This window comes from Pseudorasbora parva, chromosome 22 (assembly GCF_024679245.1).
Source record: "Pseudorasbora parva isolate DD20220531a chromosome 22, ASM2467924v1, whole genome shotgun sequence".
NCBI classification, from domain to species: domain Eukaryota; kingdom Metazoa; phylum Chordata; class Actinopteri; order Cypriniformes; family Gobionidae; genus Pseudorasbora; species Pseudorasbora parva.
Window position 1 is genome coordinate 22,390,980 of NC_090193.1, and position 23,239 is coordinate 22,414,218.

A 23,239-nucleotide genomic window follows, 5' to 3' on the forward strand; every position below is an offset into this window, starting at 1 on the left:
TATATTTGCCTTGAAAAATTTGATAAATGTTGGTACTCTCACACATAAACAAGGTACTTTTTAACTGCTTAAACCACACATTTTTGTTAATAAAAAAGACTTGTCAATCAACTCTTAAATATAAAGAACTTGGCACACAGATTTGAAAGATTTCTCAAATGTAATAATTTGTTTACATATGGATGTACACAATAGTGCTGTGCAAATTGTAAATGAAATAAGTGTGTTCACGCTCCCTAAACGAGTGGGATCAGACATTACCAACGCAGGGCCGTGAGTGGCAGGCAGCGGTGCCCCTTCGCTGCGTTCGGCTTGCTCGTCAAGGGCACGCTCAGAGAAGGAGCTTTATTGCTTTAAGGTGTCGAGGCAGCCGCATGGTAGCGGAGCGCCGGGACTCTGCCTCGCCGGAATTACATCAATGTCAGTCTCGGGTATGACCTCCATTCAGAAGCAGTCTTGAGGGCTTCAGGCCACGCAGCTGAAGGGGACCTTCTGTCCCCTCGTCCAACTCTTTACCCACAGAGTCTTAAAAGAGATGAAGGTCTGACCTCAAAACAATCTGTTCCACATTCAACAATCTCGATGCCTCGTTATATAAATATGAATGCAAGTGATGAATTGTGTTAGGAAACAAGGGATAGGAGTCTAAGCTAAATCTAAAGCTTATCTCAAATAGTTATCAGTTTAAATTGCTGTATTGCTTCTATAGAGGAGTGACCTGAAATCAGTCTCATTGTTTGGCAGGATCAGCAAATCTGGGATGTCCGGTACTAATCTTTTGACCCAGGATGCCCTTTTAGGACAATCTCCACTCCCTGTTTCCCAATGGATGGGTCTTAATTAACTCAGACCAAAAACCCTGCTGTTAAGCTGGTACTCTCTTCAATACACCAAGTCAGAATGCAGGGGATTTGACATATAAAGCGATATGTCACTGACTGATCCTTTAGGCTGTGATTTTACGCCCAACCTGCATGGATTTCTGATCAGAATATGCTCCAATGAATCCATATAAAACGATTTAGCATTAATTACGTGACAGCACACAATTTATCTGTATAAAGCCAAATACATTTAGCATTAAATACATGACAATGAACGCACAAACAAGCACATGCCCTCATAAACTACGACAACAAATGCTGGGATGGAGTGGATGTTTTGAGTACTCGAAATAAAGGGTTCCAGTGAGGTAAGGGGGGAAATAGCCATACTGAAACTCAAAATCAATACAAAACAGAATGACGTATAAGTTAGCCAGAACAAAAACACAACAGGAGTCCCCTTATGACTAGCACTAGTGCTGGAATAATAGTTTCAAGAATGGAGAAAATTCCCCAACAGGCTCCCGAGCAAAAGCTATTCGTTTTTAAGTGCACTACATTGACAAAGATCTTTAGTTGTGAAAAGCTCCTTTGGGAGCAATGGGTGGTATGGTTCTGATGGAAGAAGAACTTGTTTTCCTAAGGAGATTTTAAAATATTTATACTGTTTCCAAGATCTCATTGTCAAAAATGTCATCATATATTTTTTAATTATTTTTATCAGTTATTTTTCAATGACTTAAACAGAAAAATACACACAATCTAATTATGCTTTCATGTTTCAACTGACAAGATCGCAACTGCAACTGACATTTTTTTTAGACTCAAGATATTTAAAAAATGGTAATGTTCTGGAGATCTGGCTGACGTCCAGGTGTGTGAAGCCCGGAGCTGATCTACAACATTTGGCCTTGGCCTGTGCCTGAGCTCTGACAGCCTCAGTTGGCTGTGGTGTCTGTAGCCAAACCACCTCAGGGCATTCCCCATTAGAATACATAATGCAGAACTAGTCATTTGGAAGGGCTCCAGATCGTGCTCTTCAAAACCCTTTTAGATAATTTGCTGTCTTGCCCTCCACCCACACCCAGAATTCTCCACCCCACCCCAGCCAACTGAACCCCCCTGCCAATTTGGATGCCTCGACTGGTGCCCTGACCTCAGGGGCAGGAGTCCCAGCTGAGGAGGAAGGGCAGCTGCCAACCACCACCACTTCAACCCTGACCATCCAGATGATCGCGTTTGTCAAGCCGCCACTCCGTGTCACCCTGAACTGGTTTGATCATCCAATTAGGCTAGGTCACGGTCTGCAATCTCTCCCTCCACAGAGAGATGATAGACGAGACAGTGAACGAGTATGAAAAAAAAGATTGATCGTTAAAGCACTCAAATTATGTGTATATATATATATATATATATATATATATATATATATATATATATATATATATATATATATATATATATAATGTTTAGGTACATTTGGAGCTAGTTTTAGGCCTGGATTCACAAAACCACCAGTCTGAATATGTTAAACCACTAGTACAAAAAACAAGCCTATAGTCAACCTTAAGTGGCTAACCTTTCAACAGACAGACAATACAATAGCAATTACATGTGGACAGTTGAAGTGCTCAGAGAGGCTCTGTGTAATGCAAGTCATGACCTCATTGTTGCTGAGGGTTCAGGTAGGAGGCTATGGGGTGTAGGGCAACATTCAGAAGCACCCCGCACGGCGCACACATTTGCAAAGGTGCTTCTTGAGACAAGTGCTGCAATGCTTGCAAGAGTTTTGGTTTAAGCTGGACTTAAGAAAATGCTCTCAAAGACACTATGCTTACCAAAGCCTAATCCAACTTAAACACAGCTTCCATTATGTACATTTAGAGGGTAACAGGGAGTATGGAAACAGGATGATGAATTAGGTTTTCCTGAAAATACATTTTTCTTTTTTTTCTTTTACTTGTAAAGGAAAAAGCTAATTTATAACCTGTAAACTCACTTCAATAACACCATTTAATTTAACAGCTAACTATAATAATTCTAAAGTAAAATGTGTGGCAAAAATAATACTAATAATAAATAATAATAATACGTAAATGATGCATAGTTTTATGAGTTAATTTGTTTAGCACAGTTTATTACAAATCACAGCTAATTTTTACAACTGTGTCCATCCATTACACAGTGGCATTGTTACAGAAAGTGTAGTCCGTATTGCCCCCATGTGGCTATACATGGAATTTAAAAAATCCTAATAGGCCACACACACACACACACACACACACACACACACACACACACACACACACACACACACACACACACACATATATATACAGTCTTGTTCAAAATAATAGCAGTACAATGTGACTAACCAGAATAATCAAGGTTTTTCGTATATTTTTTTATTGCTACGTGGCAAACAAGTTACCAGTAGGTTCAGTAGATTCTCAGAAAACAAATGAGACCCAGCATTCATGATATGCACGCTCTTAAGGCTGTGCAATTGGGCAATTAGTTGAATTAGTTGAAAGGGGTGTGTTCAAAAAAATAGCAGTGTGGCATTCAATCACTGAGGTCATCAATTTTGTGAAGAAACAGGTGTGAATCAGGTGGCCTCTATTTAAGGATGAAGCCAACACTTGTTGAACATGCATTTGAAAGCTGAGGAAAATGGGTCGTTCAAGACATTGTTCAGAAGAACAGCGTACTTTGATTAAAAAGTTGATTAGAGAGGGGAAAACCTATAAAGAGGTGCAAAAAATGATAGGCTGTTCAGCTAAAATGATCTCCAATGCCTTAAAATGGAGAGCAAAACCAGAGAGACGTGGAAGAAAACGGAAGACAACCATCAAAATGGATAGAAGAATAACCAGAATGGCAAAGGCTCAGCCAATGATCACCTCCAGGATGATCAAAGACAGTCTGGAGTTACCTGTAAGTACTGTGACAGTTAGAAGACGTCTGTGTGAAGCTAATCTATTTTCAAGAATCCCCCGCAAAGTCCCTCTGTTAAAAAAAAAGGCATGTGCAGAAGAGGTTACAATTTGCCAAAGAACACATCAACTGGCCTAAAGAGAAATGGAGGAACATTTTGTGGACTGAAGAGAGTAAAATTGTTCTTTTTGGGTCCAAGGGCCACAGGGAGTTTGTGAGACGACCCCCAAACTCTGAATTCAAGCCACAGTACACAGTGAAGACAGTGAAGAATGGAGATGCAAGCATCATGATATGGGCATGTTTCTCCTACTATGGTGTTGGGCCTATTTATCGCATACCAGGGATCATGGATCAGTTAGCATATGTTAAAATACTTGAAGAGGTCATGTTGCCCTATGCTGAAGAGGACATGCCCTTGAAACGGTTGTTTCAACAAGACAATGACCCAAAACACACTAGTAAACGGGCAAAGTCTTGGTTCCAAACCAACAAAATTAATGTTATGGAGTGGCCAGTCTCCCAATCTCCAGACCTTAATCCAATTGAGAACTTGTGGGGTGATATCAAAAATGCTGTTTCTGAAGCAAAACCAAGAAATGTGAATGAATTGTGGAATGTTGTTAAAGAATCATGGAGTGGAATAACAGCTGAGAGGTGCCACAAGTTGGTTGACTCCATGCCACACAGATGTCAAGCAGTTTTAAAAAACTGTGGTCATACAACTAAATATTAGTTTAGTGATTCACAGAATTGCTAAATCCCAGAAAAAAAAAATGTTTGTACAAAATAGTTTTGAGTTTGTATAGTCAAAGGTTGACACTGCTATTTTTTTGAACACACCCCTTTCAACTAATTGCCCAAATGCACAGCCTTAAGAGCGTGCATATCATGAATGCTGGGTCTTGTTTGTTTTCTGACAATCTACTGAACCTACTGGTAACTTGTTTGCCACGTAGCAATAAAAAATATACTAAATACCTTGATTATTCTGGTTAGTCACATTGTACTGCTATTATTTTGAACAAGACTGTATATATACAAAATTATTATCACACTTTTCATCACTTTCTAATCTATAATGATTTATATGGAAAAGCTCCACACGTCAGACAGCTGTTTTAGGTTTGGGTCGAGGGGGTTTACCCCTGCATTGTGCAGCTGAGGCATCTTGTTTCTTAGTTTTCAGTCTCTGTTGCCTAAGCAATCTCCCAGTCTCACTCACCGGCGGTTGTCCTTTCCCAAGCAAATACTGCTCCCATTCCGGCAGTTTCCTTTCAACTGAGGCCCAATAACGGGTCTATGACAAGACGACAAAAAGCAACATAGTTAAAGGAGCAGAAAATGCATAAATATTTGCTTTTGTATTACATTTTTATATCTTATGTGTTTAGGTAAAATAAACCAATCAGCCATTACATTATGACCCCCGACTGGTGAAGCAAATAACACTGATTTTCTCTTCGTCACGGCACCTGTTACTGGGTGGGATATATTAGGCAGCAAGTGAACATTTTGTCCTCAAAGTTGATGTATTGAAGCAGGAAAAATAGGCAAGCATAAGGATTTGAAAGGGAATTTGACAAGGGCCAAATTCTAATGGCTAGAAGACTGGGTCAGAGCATCTTGTGAGGAGCAACGTGGGGAGCAAAGGCTGGCCAGTGTGGTCTGATCAAACAGACGAACTACTGTAGCTCAAATTGCTCATAAAGTTAATTTTCGTTCTAATAGAAACGTTTCAGAATACACAGTACATCGCAGTTTGTTGTGCATGGGGCTGCATAGCCGCAGACCAGTCAGGGTGCCCATGCTGAACCCTGTTAGCCAAAAGTGGCAACAGTGGGCATGTGAGCAACAGAACTGGACCACAGAGCAATGGAAGACGGTGACCTGGTCTGATGAATCACATTTTCTTAATCATGTGGATGGCCGGGTGCGTGTGCTTATCCTACCTGGGGAACACATGGCACCAGGATGCACTATGGGAAGAAGCAAAGCCAGGTAGTTTGATGCTTTGGGCAATGTTTTGCTGGGAAACCTTGGGTCCTGCCATCCATGTAGATGTTACTTTGACACGTACCACCTACCTAAGCATTATTGTTGCAGACCATGTATACCCTTTAATGGAAATGGTATTCCCTGGTGGCTGTGGCCTCTTTCAGCAGGATAATGTGCCCTGCCAAAAAGCAAAAATGGTTTAGGAATGGTTTGAGGAGCACAACTACAAGCTTGAGGTGTTGACTTGGCCTCCAAATTCCCCAGATCTCTATCCAATGGAGCATCTGTGGGATGTGCTGAACAAACAAGTCCGATCCATGGAGGCCCCACCTCACAACTTTTAGGATTTAAAGGATCTGCTGCAAACATCTTGGTGCCAGATACCACATCACACCTTCATTGATCTAGTGGAGTCCATGCCTCGACGGGTCAGGGCCGTTTTGGCAGCAAAAGGGGGACCAACACAATATTAGGATCATAATGTTATGCCTGATCGATCTGAATATTTTATAATGGCATCTGCATTTAATAAATTAGAGCACATATTCTATTTACTTTATAACTGTCTCTTTTCAATTTATTACGACGACCCTGATGGGCACACAGTTGCTCGGGAAAAATGCTTTTATCATCATCTAGACATGTAAAAAGTACTTCAATTAGAAAATGTACTATGGTCTGCTTTAACACTGTGTAACAATATTATTTTATGAGAAAGTAAGGATGTAAGCTAGTCAAATACCTCAAGGTTAATAATATCTGGATGAAGGAGCTGTCTGGTTTGAAGATTTGTTTCAGCATTCTGTAAATCCTATAACAGAAACACACAAATATGAACCCATTTCAAATATGTTTTTAACATACAGAATCAATTTAAGAATTTAATCTCACTGGGCTAAGAAGTTATGAGGGTCATTTATGTTGTGTAACAACGTCTCTCTCTCTCTCTCTCTCTCTCTCTCTCTCTCTTCACATATTTGTTTATTTATTTGGTAGCGTTTGAATTTATAGATTTGCTGTTACTGATAATATCATACAGATTTCCATTTTTTATGTAATATTTACAGATGTCATGTTTTAGAGCAAGACAGCCAACTAATACAACAACAGAAGTAATTAATCGATGATAATATTAATTGGTCAAATTTACTCATGTACTTATTTTCTCAGAAAAAAATATATTTAGCAAAAGATGAGCAGGATGGAAAGTGAAAACTAATGTCATTGTGTTTTATACATTAATAAAAATTGTGAGTTTAATACATATCCACTGTATGATGGAACATGAAAATGTAATTAGTTAAAAATAAATCTTTTGACTGTACTATAATATTGCTTTAAGATTGTGAGGCAGCTTGTTTAGAATACATTATCATATAAAGACAGTACAGTAGATTAAGGCTATAATACAGACAACCTCAAGGATCTGCGCATTCCTCTCCTTCGCTGCTTGAGACATCAGACACTGCTGTTTCTTCTTAGCCTTCTGCTGTTCATTGTGCGCTTCCATCTGCTGCAGCAGTAATGCTCTTTTCCCCAGTCTACATGAGAAAAATTATATTCATTAAACCGCACAGTTTCATAACAAGAAATGAACGATTGAAATATGGACTGGGAGAGACTTTTTAACCGATAACTAGCTCGATTCTCAAAAACAAACTGAAAGGACTCACATATCTTCATGTTTCTGGCTGAGTTCTAACTCTTCGTGCGTATAAAAGGCCATTAATGTAACTTATTTTCACAGACATAAAAAAGAAACCTAAACTCTATCAACTGACCGAAACTTTATCTAAAGAAATGTCGCTACTATATGGAATTAAAACCTTCATGCTGTCATAACAAACATACTATCTAAAAGCAAAGAGCCTGGCGTGCGTAACCATACCAACCAACGACCATGTGTGCGGAAATGACTGCTCGTGAGAAAAGATTAGTACAAGGGCGCCGTCTGCTGTTGGGAAGAGTATGTTGACATTTGTTTGAATGAATATAACATTCATTTTGGTTATTTGGTTTGGTTATTTTAAAATGATTGGATTATTAAAAAAACAACGTAGGCCTATATTCAATTTAGGTCCGTTTAAATGACATATTTTCTTTTCTTGTGTTGCTTTGCAGTCTTCTTTAAAGTGAACTAAAAGCAAATAGCATTTCTTTAGAAATTTTACAGTTCTACAATTTAGCAATTACAGTTCACAGTAGTGAAGTTATTATTATTAGTAGGCTAGCAGTAGTAGTAGAAGTAGTAGGCTATTAATAAACAAAGCACTGATATTCCTTTACATAGCATATTTAAATCTGGGGTTGGAACATGTTTGGATCCATTCGACCATCCATCTTTGCTGTTGAGTTAATATTCTCTTAGATTATCTAGCGATTCATAGCTGTCATCATACCAGATTGTTATCAGACTGCAAATTCCTTCGTCCTTCCCAGTCCTGTCATATAAAAACGAAAATGAAATTGTAAAGAAATAACCTGGAGTTAACTCAGGGGTTGCCATGTATTGCATTATTGTTTGACCAGAACAAAGTTTAAATCCATTATGAAAGCTACTTTCTCTGAATCTGACTGAAGATGAAACCAACCATGAAGGGCCCTTTCATATTTTAATAAATAAGAGGAAAATGTGTTTATTTATTTATTTATTTACTGTATTTAAATGTATGGAAACATCTTAACAGATTCCACAAAAGCATAAAAGTGCATGTCATAAATGGTTGTGAAGAGCAGTTAAAGCAGTTTCTGCAATAAAAACAGGTTGAAGTTTACTTCAGCTCCATTATATACATGTCTCAGGCAGTCAGGTTTCTTCCTCTGCTCGCCTAACCGTGGGCTGTATTGCTTTCTTCTCTCTTCATGGTAGCCTGAAAAGCCAGACCAATAATCAAGATGTTTGGTCTGGAAACTCACCATTGACAGGGCTCAATCCGAGGGGCGGGATAAACGGTTGTCTTTCAAACTCCCTCTGCACGCGATAGGATAGCGCTACAACCAACCAGAGCAACGAAGGTGAAGCAGAGCTTGTTGATAGATTAAACATTCACCGTATCCGGTCGGCAAAACTCCGCTGAACACATCTTCCCTTTTTAAGAATGACTTCAGTGCCGTTCTTTGTTCTTTTCTCAGAGAAAAGCCTAACTCCAAGTCTTCCAGAGTGGCGGTCAAAGCCGAATGGAAAGACCGCCGTTGGCCAGCTTCTGTGTTTACTAGAAGCACGCAAACACAACTCAGCCGTCGTCATTATGGCGCCGCCCACCGGCTCTATACACGATCTGATTGGCCCGGGCAAGAGTTTGGGCGATTAGAGCTCAGATGGGTATTGAGAGTTGCTAGACGACACTCGCGGGCAGATTAGATTTGCTGCCGCTAGGGTGAGTCTAGATTTCTAGGCTAACAGTATGGCATAGTCTCAACAAAAACTTTCAAAAGACAACAAATCAATTGAAATCAGTCAAAACATAACTGTAAAATGTAGAATACTTTTTTGTAACCTTTATTTGTAAGAGTAAATTCTCAAATCTCTTTTTCTTTTTTTCTTTTTTGGAAGCAAATAAAAAGAAGAATAAACAACCGTATACCTCGATTAAGTTTAAGTGCCCATACATCCAGCACAATGCAGTGACAGGCGCAAAACAAGTGTTTTTGTTAGTTTCAGCCTGATGCAGTTATTATTTTCACGTCCAGCACCATGTTGATCAAATGCACTCGCGCCCATCTCTGTTCGCCTTTGGGCATGCTGGTCTGAAAATGAGGTGTGTTCAGACCCATTGTTGGCGTGTTGCTACTTTGAAGCAACTGAAAATGACTGTTCCATTGACCAGTAAAAACCTGGTCTAAAGTCTATAACACAGTATATTTTAGGCGCATTAGTAATTTGCACCTATTGGCGGGTGCACAAAATGCTTACGCACTATGTATTAAACACACAGCAACACAGCAGCACGCAAACATTTTTAAATATTAAAAATAAAAGGATTCCTCTCTGGAGAAGCGTTCAGTCTTTCTGCTAACAAAATCCATGTAAATAGTGAATCCGCCATGACGCAAATGCAACTTGCTTTTTAAGGGAATGGGACATTTTGATTGATTTATTGCACAGTAAAAGTAATGGGTTTGCGTACAACACATTTAGACCATGTGCCTGGCGCACCAACCATTTTTCCCATCGTTAAACTAGCAAAAGTGGATTCGGACACACCCTAAGAGCCATGTGCAAGACCATGTGCAAGACCATAGGGCCCATAGTCTAAAGCCAGGTTTTCAGGTATTTAGCCAAATGGGCTGCAAAATCAAAACAGCAGGCTTAGATTGAACTGGAGTGTATTGCAAACTCAGTCTAAGCTACTATTAAAATATCACCAAGCTTGAGTATACAAAAATCTTATAGCAGACAGACACACACACCCATACTCTATATGCATAGCCTTCCCACTGAGAGAAAATGAAAGGTCACTCATGATGAACTGAAAGTAGCCCATACAGTCCAGGAAAGAACAACTCGAGTTGACTAAAGGGTTGCCATGTCTTCCATCAATGATCAGACTCAGTAAAAAGGCTATAGGATCTAAAGACAGGTCTTATTTAGACAATGGTGGCATGAAATTAAAACAGCAGACCTGTAAACCGGCACACAGTTTTGCTATGTGCAATATCCAAACTTTAATAATAATCTTAAAAAGGATATTCTAAAAACAAAACTTATTCTAACATAAAAATACCCAAGATTTATTGTCTGTTCTTGATTTTATACAGAGATAAAAAGCTAAACATAATGACAGGAAATGTGCTCTGACAATTACAGGAAAAGACGACTTCCAGTTGTTTTCCCCACTGAAACACAAGTGTACACAGTTTACCAAATTGCAATTTATGTGTGCCATATATGTTGCTTACTTGGTGAATTAGTGTGTAGTTCCAACTTTCCAAAGTGGAAAGCAAAAAGTTAAGTTGAATATTTATGAAGACAGTTTTTTTTTTTTTTGTGATGTGTAGTGTACTCTGATAACGTGACAGATGTAATGTAAGTAGAAATGAAAAATTTAATTTCTAATAGTTATTTTTATTTTATTTTGTTATATTCATTTGACATTTATTCAGATTATAACAAGCTCTATAACAAGCTCTCATTTTTTTTGCATCAGTAAAATATAAGACATTAGTTTGCTTCAGGAATAGAAACCTTATAACCCAAAACATTTTAATACAAAGTTTTAATATAGGTAAATACAGAGCATACAAATGTATTTAAAAAAAATATATATATAATCAAAAGATTTCATCTACAGTAAATGTTTAAGATTCGAAAGCTCACATATTTCCAGTATTCTCAGTAAAATAATGACTCAGAGATTAAATTAGGGAACTCACAAATCTAACATGTAGTTTTTTATAGTGCAGCCTTTGCTTCATCATCACAAGTTTCTTTATCATTAAATTACTTTTACTACAAGGCAGGCAAATGTCCTTTTATGATGCTATTTCTAATCTCCTTTTGTCAGTCTGCTAAATAATTGACATTTTAACTTGAATCATAAAGCTAGTTTGATATTTTCTATATTTCAGTTGTTGGGAACAAACACAGAAACTCATGAGATTAAAGTCCGGTACACACTGTATGATTTTAGCATAAGCTGATTTAGCAACAATGGTCAAAATGAACGCTAGATATCTTTTTTTCTTTGCTCGCCACCATTGCGAGCTTGTGATGCAGTTTACAGTCGCCGAATGTGTCATGGATTGATGATGTAAAACTCCAGGCAAATCTTGCGTCCATTTTTAACACGTCTTGACTGCTGTACAATCTGACTAATGACAACCGAGATCCTATGTGACAAGGCTTACAGCTGAGATCATGTTCATACAGTCTGACAAGCAATGTTATAGCTCATACGTTTTCCTATTACTACTTTTTGTCAACACTCTTCCTCATTTATGTCAGACAAGAAGACCCACTATCATCATCATCATCATCATCGTCATCATCACTACTATGAAATATCATCCTCATTATCAGACCTGGTTCTGGTGAGCTATAGCCTAGAAGGGTGGGCTAGTAGATATTTTCTATTTTATTTTTTTATAAAAACAAACCGAAATTGAATGTATTGTTTAACGAAAATCCTGACCTTGGCTGTTGTCTTCTGTGCATGGCTACACGACATGTGCATTCGTGAGACTCTATTAGCACCACTGTTTACTCCAACCTTCCAAGAAAAAGCACATACGGTGTGAGAAATCAAGATTAATAAATATGCAACCTGAAATATGACGGCAAGAAATCCCAGAAAAAAAGTATTCATGTTTTGTTACTGATATCTCCAGACCTGAACTCTGTTTGTCTGATGACAGTCAGGATGGCAGTTGACAGATGCGATAACTTCTTGTTATGACAAACACAATGGATATTTTAACCTAATGGATTGTATTACACGTCGCGTTTTTTTAACCTTGATTTCTCACACAACTTGTTATTTTTCTGGGTGAATCCCAGTGAACTGTGGAGATAACAGAGTCTCGCAGCATGCAATTCATGCACATTCTTAAATGTATTGGTATGACCCATTTTAGTTGTGGCCAAATGACACTTTAAAATGAGTCCCCATTAAACTCCCCATGATTCGTAACTTCGTAGCGCATTTATATTTATTTAACCGTGAATGTGAAGTCTCTACTTTTCCACTAGAGGCTTAGCTGCCTCATGTATAACAAGTGCTGTTATTTCACCTAATAAAAGGAAATTGATACCATTTTCTAGTCTTATTTTTTGATTGGTTGGGGCACTCTGCAGCCCTTCATCCGACTTTTTAACACACAGCCTGCCTAGATTTTTTTTAATCAATGCATAAATCTAAAAACCAAATAAACACTATGTGTGCCTAAATTATGTTTTGTTTGGTCACTCCAAGACCCAACCTTGACCCACGCGGTGACATGATATCATCGACGTGATCGGTGAGAGGATGAAAAACCCCATAATTTAACTGTTTTCCCCTTGGATGTATGTCCTGTCCTCCCCCAGCTAGATGGTGCCCTGGCCGGTTGCTCATTTTGCTCATGTTGAAATCTGCTTTGGGGCAAATGAATCAAAAACTTCTTGGGGCCCCAGACAAACTGTTCTCGGGGTTTAAAATTATAAAAAGCATATCTAACCAGCTCTCGTCTCTCTGATTTGTCCAATACAGCAAACATAAAGTAATCTAGTACACTTTGTTTCACATTTTGAAGGTTTCCTTCCACAAGAGTTTCATGGAGGAAGAACTTGACCAGTGGGGCCTGGTAGTGCTGCAATCCTAGAGTCCCCAGACACTTCAGGATGCGTGTGATGCGTAGGTTGTTGTGTGAATATCTGCAAAATCAAAGAAAAATGCTTTTTTTATACCGAAACAACGTCACTGAAAATCAACAAAAAGGAAAAATATGACAATACAAACCTGTTCAGGTTGCTAAAGCGTTCCTTCCAGTTATCGGTGCGTTTCACCTCTCCTGTTTTTTCGTTGACCAAGCGTATCCCATAAAAATCCAGCATGAGTTTATATGATTTCACCAGTTTCATCTTTGCTGCTTCATCGTCCCGAAAAAGCTGGAAATCAATCAATCAGATCAAAAGCGGGACCAACACAATACAGGGAGTGCAGAATTATTAGGCAAATGAGTATTTTGACCACATCATCCTCGTTATGCATGTTGTCTTACTCCAAGCTGTATAGGCTGGAAAGTCTACTACCAATTAAGCATATTAGGTGATGTGCATCTCTGTAATGAGAAGGGGTGTGGTCTAATGAAATCAATACCCTATATCAGGTGAGCATAATTATTAGGCAACTTCCTTTCCTTTGGCAAAATGGGTCAAAAGAAGGACTTGACAGGCTCAGAAAAGTCAAAAATAGTGAGATATATTGCAGAGGGATGCAGCAGTCTTAAAATAGCCAAGCTTCTGAAGCGTGATCATCGAACAATCAAGCGTTTCATTCAAAATAGTCAACAGGGTCGCAAGAAGCGTGTGGAAAAACCAAGGCGCAAAATAACTGCCCTTGAACTGAGAAAAGTCAAGCGTGCAGCTACCAAGATGCCACTTGCCACCAGTTTGGCCATATTTCAGAGCTGCAACATCACTGGAGTGCCCAAAAGCACAAGGTGTGCAATACTCAGAGACATGGCCAAGGTAAGAAAGGCAGAAAGTCGACCACCACTGAACAAGACACACAAGCTGAAACGTCAAGACTGGGCCAAGAAATATCTCAAGACTGATTTTTCTAAGGTTTTATGGACTGATGAAATGAGAGTGAGTCTTGATGGGCCAGATGGATGGGCCCGTGGCTGGATTGGTAAAGGGCAGAGAGCTCCAGTCCGACTCAGACGCCAGCAAGGTGGAGGTGGAGTACTGGTTTGGGCTGGTATCATCAAAGATGAGCTTGTGGGGCCTTTTCGGGTTGAGGATGGAGTCAAGCTCAACTCCCAGTCCTACTGCCAGTTTCTGGAAGACACCTTCTTCAAGCAGTGGTACAGGAAGAAGTCTGCATCCTTCAAGAAAAACATGATTTTCATGCAGGACAATGCTCCATCACACGCGTCCAAGTACTCCACAGCGTGGCTGGCAAGAAAGGGTATAAAAGAAGAAAATCTAATGATATGGCCTCCTTGTTCACCTGATCTGAACCCCATTGAGAACCTGTGGTCCATCATCAAATGTGCGATTTACAAGGAGGGAAAACAGTACACCTCTCTGAACAGTGTCTGGGAGGCTGTGGTTGCTGCTGCACGCAATGTTGATGGTGAACAGATCAAAACACTGACAGAATCCATGGATGGCAGGCTTTTGAGTGTCCTTGCAAAGAAAGGTGGCTATATTGGTCACTGATTTGTTTTTGTTTGGTTTTTGAATGTCAGAAATGTATATTTGTGAATGTTGAGATGTTATATTGGTTTCACTGGTAAAAATAAATAATTGAAATGGGTATAAATTAGTTTTTTGTTAAGTTGCCTAATAATTATGCACAGTAATAGTCACCTGCACACACAGATATCCCCCTAAAATAGCTCAAACTTCCAAAAATATTCAGCTTTGATATTAATGAGTTTTTTGTGTTCATTGAGACCATGGTTGTTGTTCAATAATAAAATTAATCCTCAAAAATACAACTTGCCTAATAATTCTGCACTCCCTGTATTAGGAAGGTTGTCATAATGATATGACTAAACGTCTGCTAAATACTTGATCTTTTAAGCTGGTTGGTAAATAGAGTTGAAAAACCATCTAATTGCAAACTGACCTTTATTTCCATTTTTGTTAGCACTTGTGCATTCCAATTAACCCCTCGCTCTTGTATTGGAAACAACCTGCAAAGTTTTGATTTGGTTAGTTGAATGATGGTCATTTAAATGTTCTTAAACACTTTCGCGGTCTAGAAGAGTTCAGAAAGAGCTCAGGAATGAGGTGTTACAGGATCTGACCATTGAATGTAAGAGTGACAGTTTTCCAGCAATCTATAATCACCCCACCACTTCTTGTGAAATTCATCAATGTGAACATCTGCGTAAACAAAGGAGATATGTTAAAGCGTTTGCCTTGATTAAATGACACTTGTATCAGACAAATAAAAATAAATTGTGTAATTTAAATACAGAATGAACACAATGCCATACCATCAGGTGAAGACTTTATTCGACCATGGTAAAACTCCAGGTTATAGAAGCGGCCCTTGACAACAACAACAACAAACAACATAAAAAAACCATCAAACCCATTCTTAAGAATCTGCTTCAAATCAAACCAGTTTTGATCAGTGAATACTGTACACTGATATACCAGATGCTAGTTCTGAGTGTAGGCTACTGAATAGTACTGAAGAGTAGAAAAACTGTGATGGATAACTTACTTGACCTGGGTCATAATCCAAATCAAGGATCTAGAGTTAAAAAAAAAAAAAAAAAAAAAACAGAGGGATGTATGTTGGCATGTTAATTTGACATAGAGGAGTAGGGAAAGCTTATTGTAAACTTACATTTTTATGACTGCATGCTTTATATGCTTTTTTTCTTCTAATTTAGGAGCTATGCAATGATGTAAACTATCTTTCCTTTTTTCCTTGCTCAGATGATAAGTGGCACAGCTTAGACTATACCCAACTCTTCATTTGAAGATAAATTAAACTTACACTGTGCCGAAAGTCTTGCATGTCCTTTGCAGCATGTATGTTCCTGCGACTCATCCTTTTGAAAACCTTTAAACAAATTCCAAATGAGACAGCACATTTGTAAAAAAATTAAAAAATAAAAAAAGAAGAAGAAGAAGAAAAGAAGAAGAAAATAAAAATAAAAAATCATATTCATAGAATTTTTTAAATAATAAAAAATAAAATAATAAAAAAAAAAAAAAAAAAAAAAAAAAAACGGGAAGAATCTTATTAGCATAATACATTTTGGTGGGGTTGATTCAATAATAATAATTATGATGATAAACAAATCATTCGAGCTGTAGAAATGACGTAGGCTTACCCTTGTGAAAAAGAAGTGTGCTTAATTGTATTGAAAGTGTATTTTTTGTGCACTTAATATATTTAAAGTATATTTTTTAAAAACTGCACTTGTAGATAATATGATATAATTAAAATTAAGTGCCACTTAAGTGTACTTAAAGAGAATACACTTTAATGACAATATTTCTAAACACACTTAAGTACACTTTTTTAAAATTCACTTTGTAATAATATCTAATTAATTTGTATTTTTAAAAAGTACACTTTCATGACAATATTTATAAACACACTTTAGTACACTTATAATAAGTGTACTTTGTAATAATATATAATTAATTTGTACTTTAAAAAAGTACACTTTCATGACAATATTTATAAACACACTTTAGTACACTTATAATAAGTGTACTTTGTAATAATATATAATTAATTTGTACTTTAAAAAAGTACACTTTCATGACAATATTTATAAACCCACTTTAGTACACTTATAATAAGTGCGCTGTGTAATAATATCTAGTTAATTTTCACTTAAAGAAAGTACACTTGTATGACAATATTTATAAACACACTTAAGTGCGCTTTTTAAAAATGCACCTTGTAATAATGTCTACACCTAAACTTACTTAAACCATTTTAATTATGAGTTTGTTTCATAAAGTACACTTATTTTACTAATGACAAAGCACATGGAAAATAAATGCTTTTTTTTTTAAAAATTAGTTGTCCAAATTTACATTGGATTATGTATTTTTCTTCAAAATTTCACTCGCTTACGCTCCAGTAAAACATACTGTTGAAATGTTATAACTAGCTCCTATGAACTCAACTACAAGTGTCAGTTTTCTACATAATTTGACATTGTCAATCTTTATGAGAGGAGTTGCCTAATGTACTGTAGGCTACTTTACATCTGTGTACAGAATAACCTACTTTCAATATTATGTTGTTGTATGGCGATTAAACACACATTTAATTGCATTAATTGCAAGAAAAAGTTGAACAAATCTAAACCAAATTAATTTGCATTAAAATTCAGTTAAAATAGGCTACATTTAATTTTAATCAGACTCTAAACATGATTGACTTTTAGTTAGGTGAATGAGTCAAGTTCTCTGAAATACAGTCCAACTACACAGTGTGTTAGAACAACCTGAACAGAAATGGATAATTAATAAGTGATTTATAATCAACATTTAATGCACGAAATATCTTATTTTATATTTATACTTAATATTTCAATGCGCATGCGCCAAAAATACTACGTCATGATTTTGAAAAATGCGCGGTGCGCCATGATTGCGTCATCGCGATGCGTAAGGAAAATGAAGCTGAAGAGAACAGAGACAACAGAGGAGCGAACCGTTTGGATCATTACAGATGAGACGTTATATGCTAATAACGAGTCAAGTAAGTATATCTTGATATAAGCTCTCTTGATTTTACATTTTCACCGTAACATGGTAGCTCTCTATTACGGTGTAGTTATTTAGTTTAATCGCAGATAGGATAGACGCACTATGGACTCGGGAGGTGAATTAACGTTAATCATGTTTCCTATGTATTTATTGTATTATTCATATTCATGTAACTTGTTATCTAAGATTGCATTATAATAATTTCTTAAATCGGAATGTGATCGCCGGTGTGGGCATGTTCAATGAATTTGTCTGCTGTATACAATATTTTAATCGAACTCCTACTTTTTAAATGGACAGAAGACATTTAACGTTATATACATGTATTCCATATATTAACTTAACGTATAACAACAACCAGTAATGAAATAATGATTTTAATATGTTCTTTTCTTTTTGCATTTGGAGAGTAAGATGTTAAAGTGTTTTTAATATTTTGTGCTTATTTTATTTTATTTTTTTATTTTGTAGGATCAATACAGATGTGTTATTGGAGATCCAGTGCAAGCTGTGTGGAATCACAGAGCCATCTTGATGAGGTCAAGTTAATGTTAATTATGAATTTATGCCCAGCCATGACACAAGCTAAAACATTGCTATCAAGTCTTTAGCTTTTAAATGCTTTGCATCTTGTCCATTTGTAAGTAATACATTCCCACTTTTGCATTTCCAGATCCCCTAATCATTATATATTTTACAGGCCACACACCCAAAGGAATGGAGCCGCAGCATTGCTGTGCCAGGCGTGGTAAATACAGGAACATCCTTCATGGAGATGGTGCGGTAAGCTGAAACTTGCAAGGCAAGATGAGGAAAAATGCAAGAATACTTTTCTCAATTTACATTGGTCTTGGGTTATTTATCTATATTTAATTTATGTTTAATTCCCTGTAAAGAAGGAATAAAAACCATTATTAAAATGTTCTCTCTTTTTAAAGTCCAGTGTCAGTGAAGATGATGTGCTCAGTGGGATACGTGAAGGAACCTCTCCAATCATTCTACCCTGACGACTGAGGTTATTCATCACATAGGGGATGCAGGTGTGGTCAAAAGCTTACACACACCGTGCAGAATAAACTGCTTCATCAGGGCAGTACTAGATAAAAAAGAGACAACATGCTCATTTTTATGATCCCTCTTATGGCTATTTCTTTTTTCTTCTTCTTTTTTTCATACAGATACTGCTGTGTGAATATAAACTGTACATCTATTGTTTTAATTTAATTGAGCCAATTATAATAATGGATAGATCTGTTTTATAAACAAGTTTTTTCATTGCGTTTTCTTTTTCTTTCCTCAAGGTATATATTTTTTTGCTTTCCTGCCTCTTTGGAACATGTCCATTCACATATACTGTGGAGAGATGGTGCGCCAGTTTCCTACTGATGGAGAGCTTCTCGGACATTGACATAAACAGCACTTTCCAAACAACTTGAAAATAGTTGGTGACAAACAATTGTTTGTGCCTTTGGAGTTCTTCAGGGTTTTTTTTCTTTTTTTTTTTTTTCTTTTTTTTCATTCACTGTAATGCTGGAATAAGATTTTAGAATAAACCTTTTGGTCCTAATTTTGGTGCTAGTAAAGGTTTAAGAGCTTATAAGTTCAGTAACAATAAGATCTAATTTGTTAACGTTATTTAATGAATTGACCAACATGATCTAACAGTGATTTCTTTTTATTTATTTATTTTATTTTATTTTTTACAGTGTTTATTAATAGTTGTTGACCTTGCTTAATAAATTATAGTTCAAAGCTAGTTAATTAAATTTATAGTCATTGTTCATGCAAGTTAACAATGCATTAAATAATTAACATATACACCTTTTGATTTTAAGATTGCATTAATAATAGGGGTGTAACAGTACACAAAGCTGACAGTTCGGGGAGAGAACACTAAATATAAAAATGCTTTTTTTTATTTATTGGTTTACTGAACAAATTGTAATTGTTCTAAACTAAAGGTTTCTTAAAGAATTAAAAATATAATATAAAAAATATCTCCACTAATTATTATTATTATTACCTTTATTTAACCAGGAGAAAAACTCACTGAGATTAAAATGTCCTGTCCTGGCCAAGATAGGCAGCTCTGTTTGCATGTACAGTTATACATAAAAAGTCACATAAAAAACATAAAACATACAACCAGTCAAAAACAATTACACACCATTAATTTACTCTCAAAATGATGTAGTAAACTTTTAAAATGACTAAATGTCACCAGATTTTTTAGCTTCAACTCAGTCTGGAGCAAATTCCAATCTGAGGCTGCGACATATTTGAAGGACGTTTTACCAAGCTTAACTCTAACAAAGGGCACACAAAGATTATAATTTGATTCAGAATGTAATATATAATTGCCTTGTTGTTTCTGTTTAATCAAACGACAGAGAATGCTGTATAGTGTAGACTATATAGGGAGGCCTTACTTGCACTCGCATTGTATGCAAACGTGTAAACTTCTCATAAGACCGTTTTTGCATTAACTTATAAATCTAATTATAAGTTCGATTTTTTTTCAGGTTTTCAGGTTAAGTAGAATATGATGAATATATAGGCTAATATAATGCATACATTTAGTGAAAGAGTTCATCTCTCTCGTGTTTTATCGACGTCTTTCTGCTGTTGAAACACTGAACGATTACACAATGTGATACATTTTAGTAAGTTGTAATGTATCCTTAACATACCTTCTGATGTTAATTCATGTTTATTCTTTGACTATGACAAGGTGATCACATTCACTCGTGCCGCGGTGCTGCTTGAACTGATGTGTCTTTACAGTGATCTGTCATGTCACATTAAAGAGCATCAATATGGCATCACTTGAATTTAATGATAAAATTGACAGAATACATATGTTCTTATGAAAACTTGTATTGAAGTGTGTTCCACTCATTAAACAAGCCGTCTGTTAACTGTTAAAGATTGCATTCGTACCGCTCGGTACACACGTGCACTGTAACGGAAGTCCTGTACCGAACCGGTTCGGTATGAATACATGTGCCGTTACACCCCTAATTAGTAAATGTTAAAATTAACATTAACTAAGATAAATAAATGTTTATATTATTATTCATTCTAAGTTCATGTTAAATTAAGTAGTTAACTAATTAAACGTTACCCAAAGTTTTGAATCTTAGTGTTGTACATAAAACGATTCTTTTCTTTCCATTTGTTTGTATTTATTCATCTGTTGTGTGAGGTACTTTTCTGTGATGGTTAGATTTAGGTACCTTTGAATGAGGGAGATATATAATAATGCATATAATTACATATAATTGCATATAATCCTCATTGTCCTCCAGACTCTTTCTAAATGAATTTGTGTTTGTGTAAATAGTTTTTTGGGTTTTTCTTGGGCATCAAAAAAAAGTTTTTTTTGTATATTTGTTTTACAGATTGTTTTGTCAATAAATGTAGAGGATTTAAATTTGGATGTGTTTATTATACGAAATTGCAGCTGTATTATTTGAAAAATGTAATTATGAATGTATTTCATTATATTAGAGTGTACATGTAAATTACGTTAAGGTATATTTTAGTTCATATTAATTGCTTGTTTTTAAGACAGTAGAATGGATGTCAGTACATTGAGCAGTGCACTTTAATTACAATTTTAATACACTAGAAGCGATTATGAAAGTACATATAAAGTTGTATTTAAGTACCACTTAAGTTGTTCCAAAAAATCACTCTTAATTGCAACTTATTGTATTTTATTTCAACTTAATATGTGATAAATTTGAAATCAATTGCATATAATGTGTGTTAAGTACACCGAAAACATTGCATTTAATTCACACTTAAGTGTATATTTAGCTGACATTAAAGTATGTTTTAGTTCACATTAATTGCTTGTCAGTACATTGAGCAATGCACTTTAATTACAATTTTAATACACTAGAAGCGATTATGAAAGTACATATAAAGTTGTATTTAAGTACCACTTAAGTTGTTCCAAAAAATCACTCTTAATTGCAACTTATTGTATTTTATTTCAACTTAATATGTGATAAATTTGAAATCAATTACATATAATGTGTGTTAAGTACACCGAAAACATTGCATTTAATTGCACAATTAAGTGTATTTAGTATAAGTATATTATCTGTGTAATAAGTACACTTTATAAAAGTACACTAAAGTGCACTTTTTTTTCACAAGGGTATCCAGTCAGGTGCGCTCCATAAACAATGACACAATCTTATTAACAAATGGAAGGTTTGTGCACGTGATTATACGGCATTGTCCGATTAATAAAAACAACTAAGTTTCCCAGACATCCAGAAAATGATTTAAAAAGTAGGTCGTTTGTGTTTTAGGGACTGAACTTTATTCAAACAAACAACAAAATAACAGCACTGACGTCCAAACATACCTTCTTTCTGGGTGTTTTGTTGTCGTAATCATTCTCCCATGTGGAGTCAAACTCACACTCATTATCTGACTCCATGTCAAGTTATAAAATATCGCAAACTCAGTCCGATTGTAATATTATAGCAAGAACCAGGACTCTACAAAGAGCTCAATCTTCCCACTGTCAAGAGAATCTAAAGTCGAAGTCATGGCAAACCGAAAGTAATTTCTACAGTCCAGCAAAGAATGCAACAATTCGAGTTGACTAAAGGGTTGCCATGTCTTCAATTAATGTTCAGTAATAAAGAAGACTAGTATATAAAGGCAGGTCTTTATAGGTATTTAGGCAATGGTGGCATGTAATAAGACAGCAGACCTATACTAAAGTATAATCTTAATCTTATCTGATTATAATCTTAATAAAAATATTTTCAAAACAAAAATATTTTCATATTAAACAAATTACATAAAGACTTACAGATAATTACCTACCTGTTTGTCTTTTCTTAAATGCAGGCTAACGCTGGCATGAAATGCAAAACAAAATCACAAGAATAGTTTACTACATGTTTACCAAACATTTTCAGATTCATCAACTCAGATTCAAGTGTGCTTATTTAGTTCTATCACTTTATTGGTTCTTAATAGTTTTTTTTCTTCTCCCAAATGCTTACACATCATTTTGCAAACTAGGCTGGTTTTATCAAAATACTTAAAGTGATAGTTCACCCAAAAATTAAAATTCTGTCATTATTTAATGACCCTCATGTTGTTTGACATGCGTAAAGCTTTACGAAGTGGAGTTTTGAAATCGTTTTTTTTGTTTTGTTTTTTGCACATAAAACTTTTCTCGTCGCTTCATAAAATTATTGTAGAGCGACTGTAGTGAGATGGGCTTTGTAATGACGTCTTTAGTGCCTTTAATGGATCTTGAGAGAGGAAATGACTTAGGTGTCAATGAAGGCCTGTCTGCCATCGGATTTCAACAAAAAATATCTTAATTTGTGTTCCGAAGATGAGGTCTTACGGGCGTCGACCGACATGAGGGTAAGTAATTAATGACAGAATTTTAACAAAGCCTTTAACAAATGAACAAAGCCTTTAACACAATTCACAAAACCACACACCCAAACTGCAAAATACCTGAAATAGCACACACTTCATTCATATTACCAGATATTTGTCTAACCAACTACACACTGTTGGGCATAATAAAAAGCAC

General features: G+C 36.1%; 2 protein-coding genes and 1 long non-coding RNA gene across 5 annotated transcripts; 1 reads left to right on the forward strand and 2 right to left on the reverse strand.

Moving 5' to 3' along the window:
• Positions 1-4,789: 4,789 nt before the first annotated feature.
• On the reverse strand, positions 4,790-7,650 carry cep15 (centrosomal protein 15). 2 transcript variants are annotated; one of them, XM_067431889.1, is made up of 4 exons: positions 7,433-7,650; positions 7,177-7,300; positions 6,502-6,570; positions 4,790-5,061 (listed from the first exon to the last, which is right to left on the reverse strand). In XM_067431889.1, exons 1-4 carry the CDS (start codon positions 7,483-7,485, stop codon positions 4,870-4,872), a joined length of 438 nt encoding a protein of 145 aa, XP_067287990.1. In that variant the 5' UTR covers positions 7,486-7,650; the 3' UTR covers positions 4,790-4,869. The 2 variants fall into 2 exon arrangements, with proteins under 2 accessions (XP_067287990.1, XP_067287989.1); XM_067431888.1 differs by having other exon boundaries at positions 7,174-7,300.
• Positions 7,651-10,859: 3,209 nt separating this feature from the next.
• Positions 10,860-22,265, reverse strand: LOC137058555 (opioid growth factor receptor-like). Of its 2 annotated transcripts, none has more exons than XM_067431849.1 (8): positions 22,040-22,265; positions 15,920-15,985; positions 15,641-15,670; positions 15,408-15,462; positions 15,264-15,294; positions 15,035-15,101; positions 13,196-13,344; positions 10,860-13,110 (listed from the first exon to the last, which is right to left on the reverse strand). In XM_067431849.1, the coding sequence occupies exons 1-8, from the start codon at positions 22,112-22,114 to the stop codon at positions 12,702-12,704; spliced, it is 882 nt and encodes a 293-aa protein (XP_067287950.1). In that variant the 5' UTR covers positions 22,115-22,265; the 3' UTR covers positions 10,860-12,701. The 2 variants fall into 2 exon arrangements, with proteins under 2 accessions (XP_067287950.1, XP_067287949.1); XM_067431848.1 differs by having other exon boundaries at positions 10,861-13,110; positions 15,216-15,294; positions 22,040-22,264.
• On the forward strand, positions 17,681-19,543 carry LOC137058556 (uncharacterized). The gene is made up of 4 exons (XR_010900742.1): positions 17,681-18,197; positions 18,359-18,441; positions 18,597-18,673; positions 18,960-19,543. It is a non-coding gene; the product is annotated as an uncharacterized lncRNA (long non-coding RNA).
• Positions 22,266-23,239: the final 974 nt, after the last annotated feature.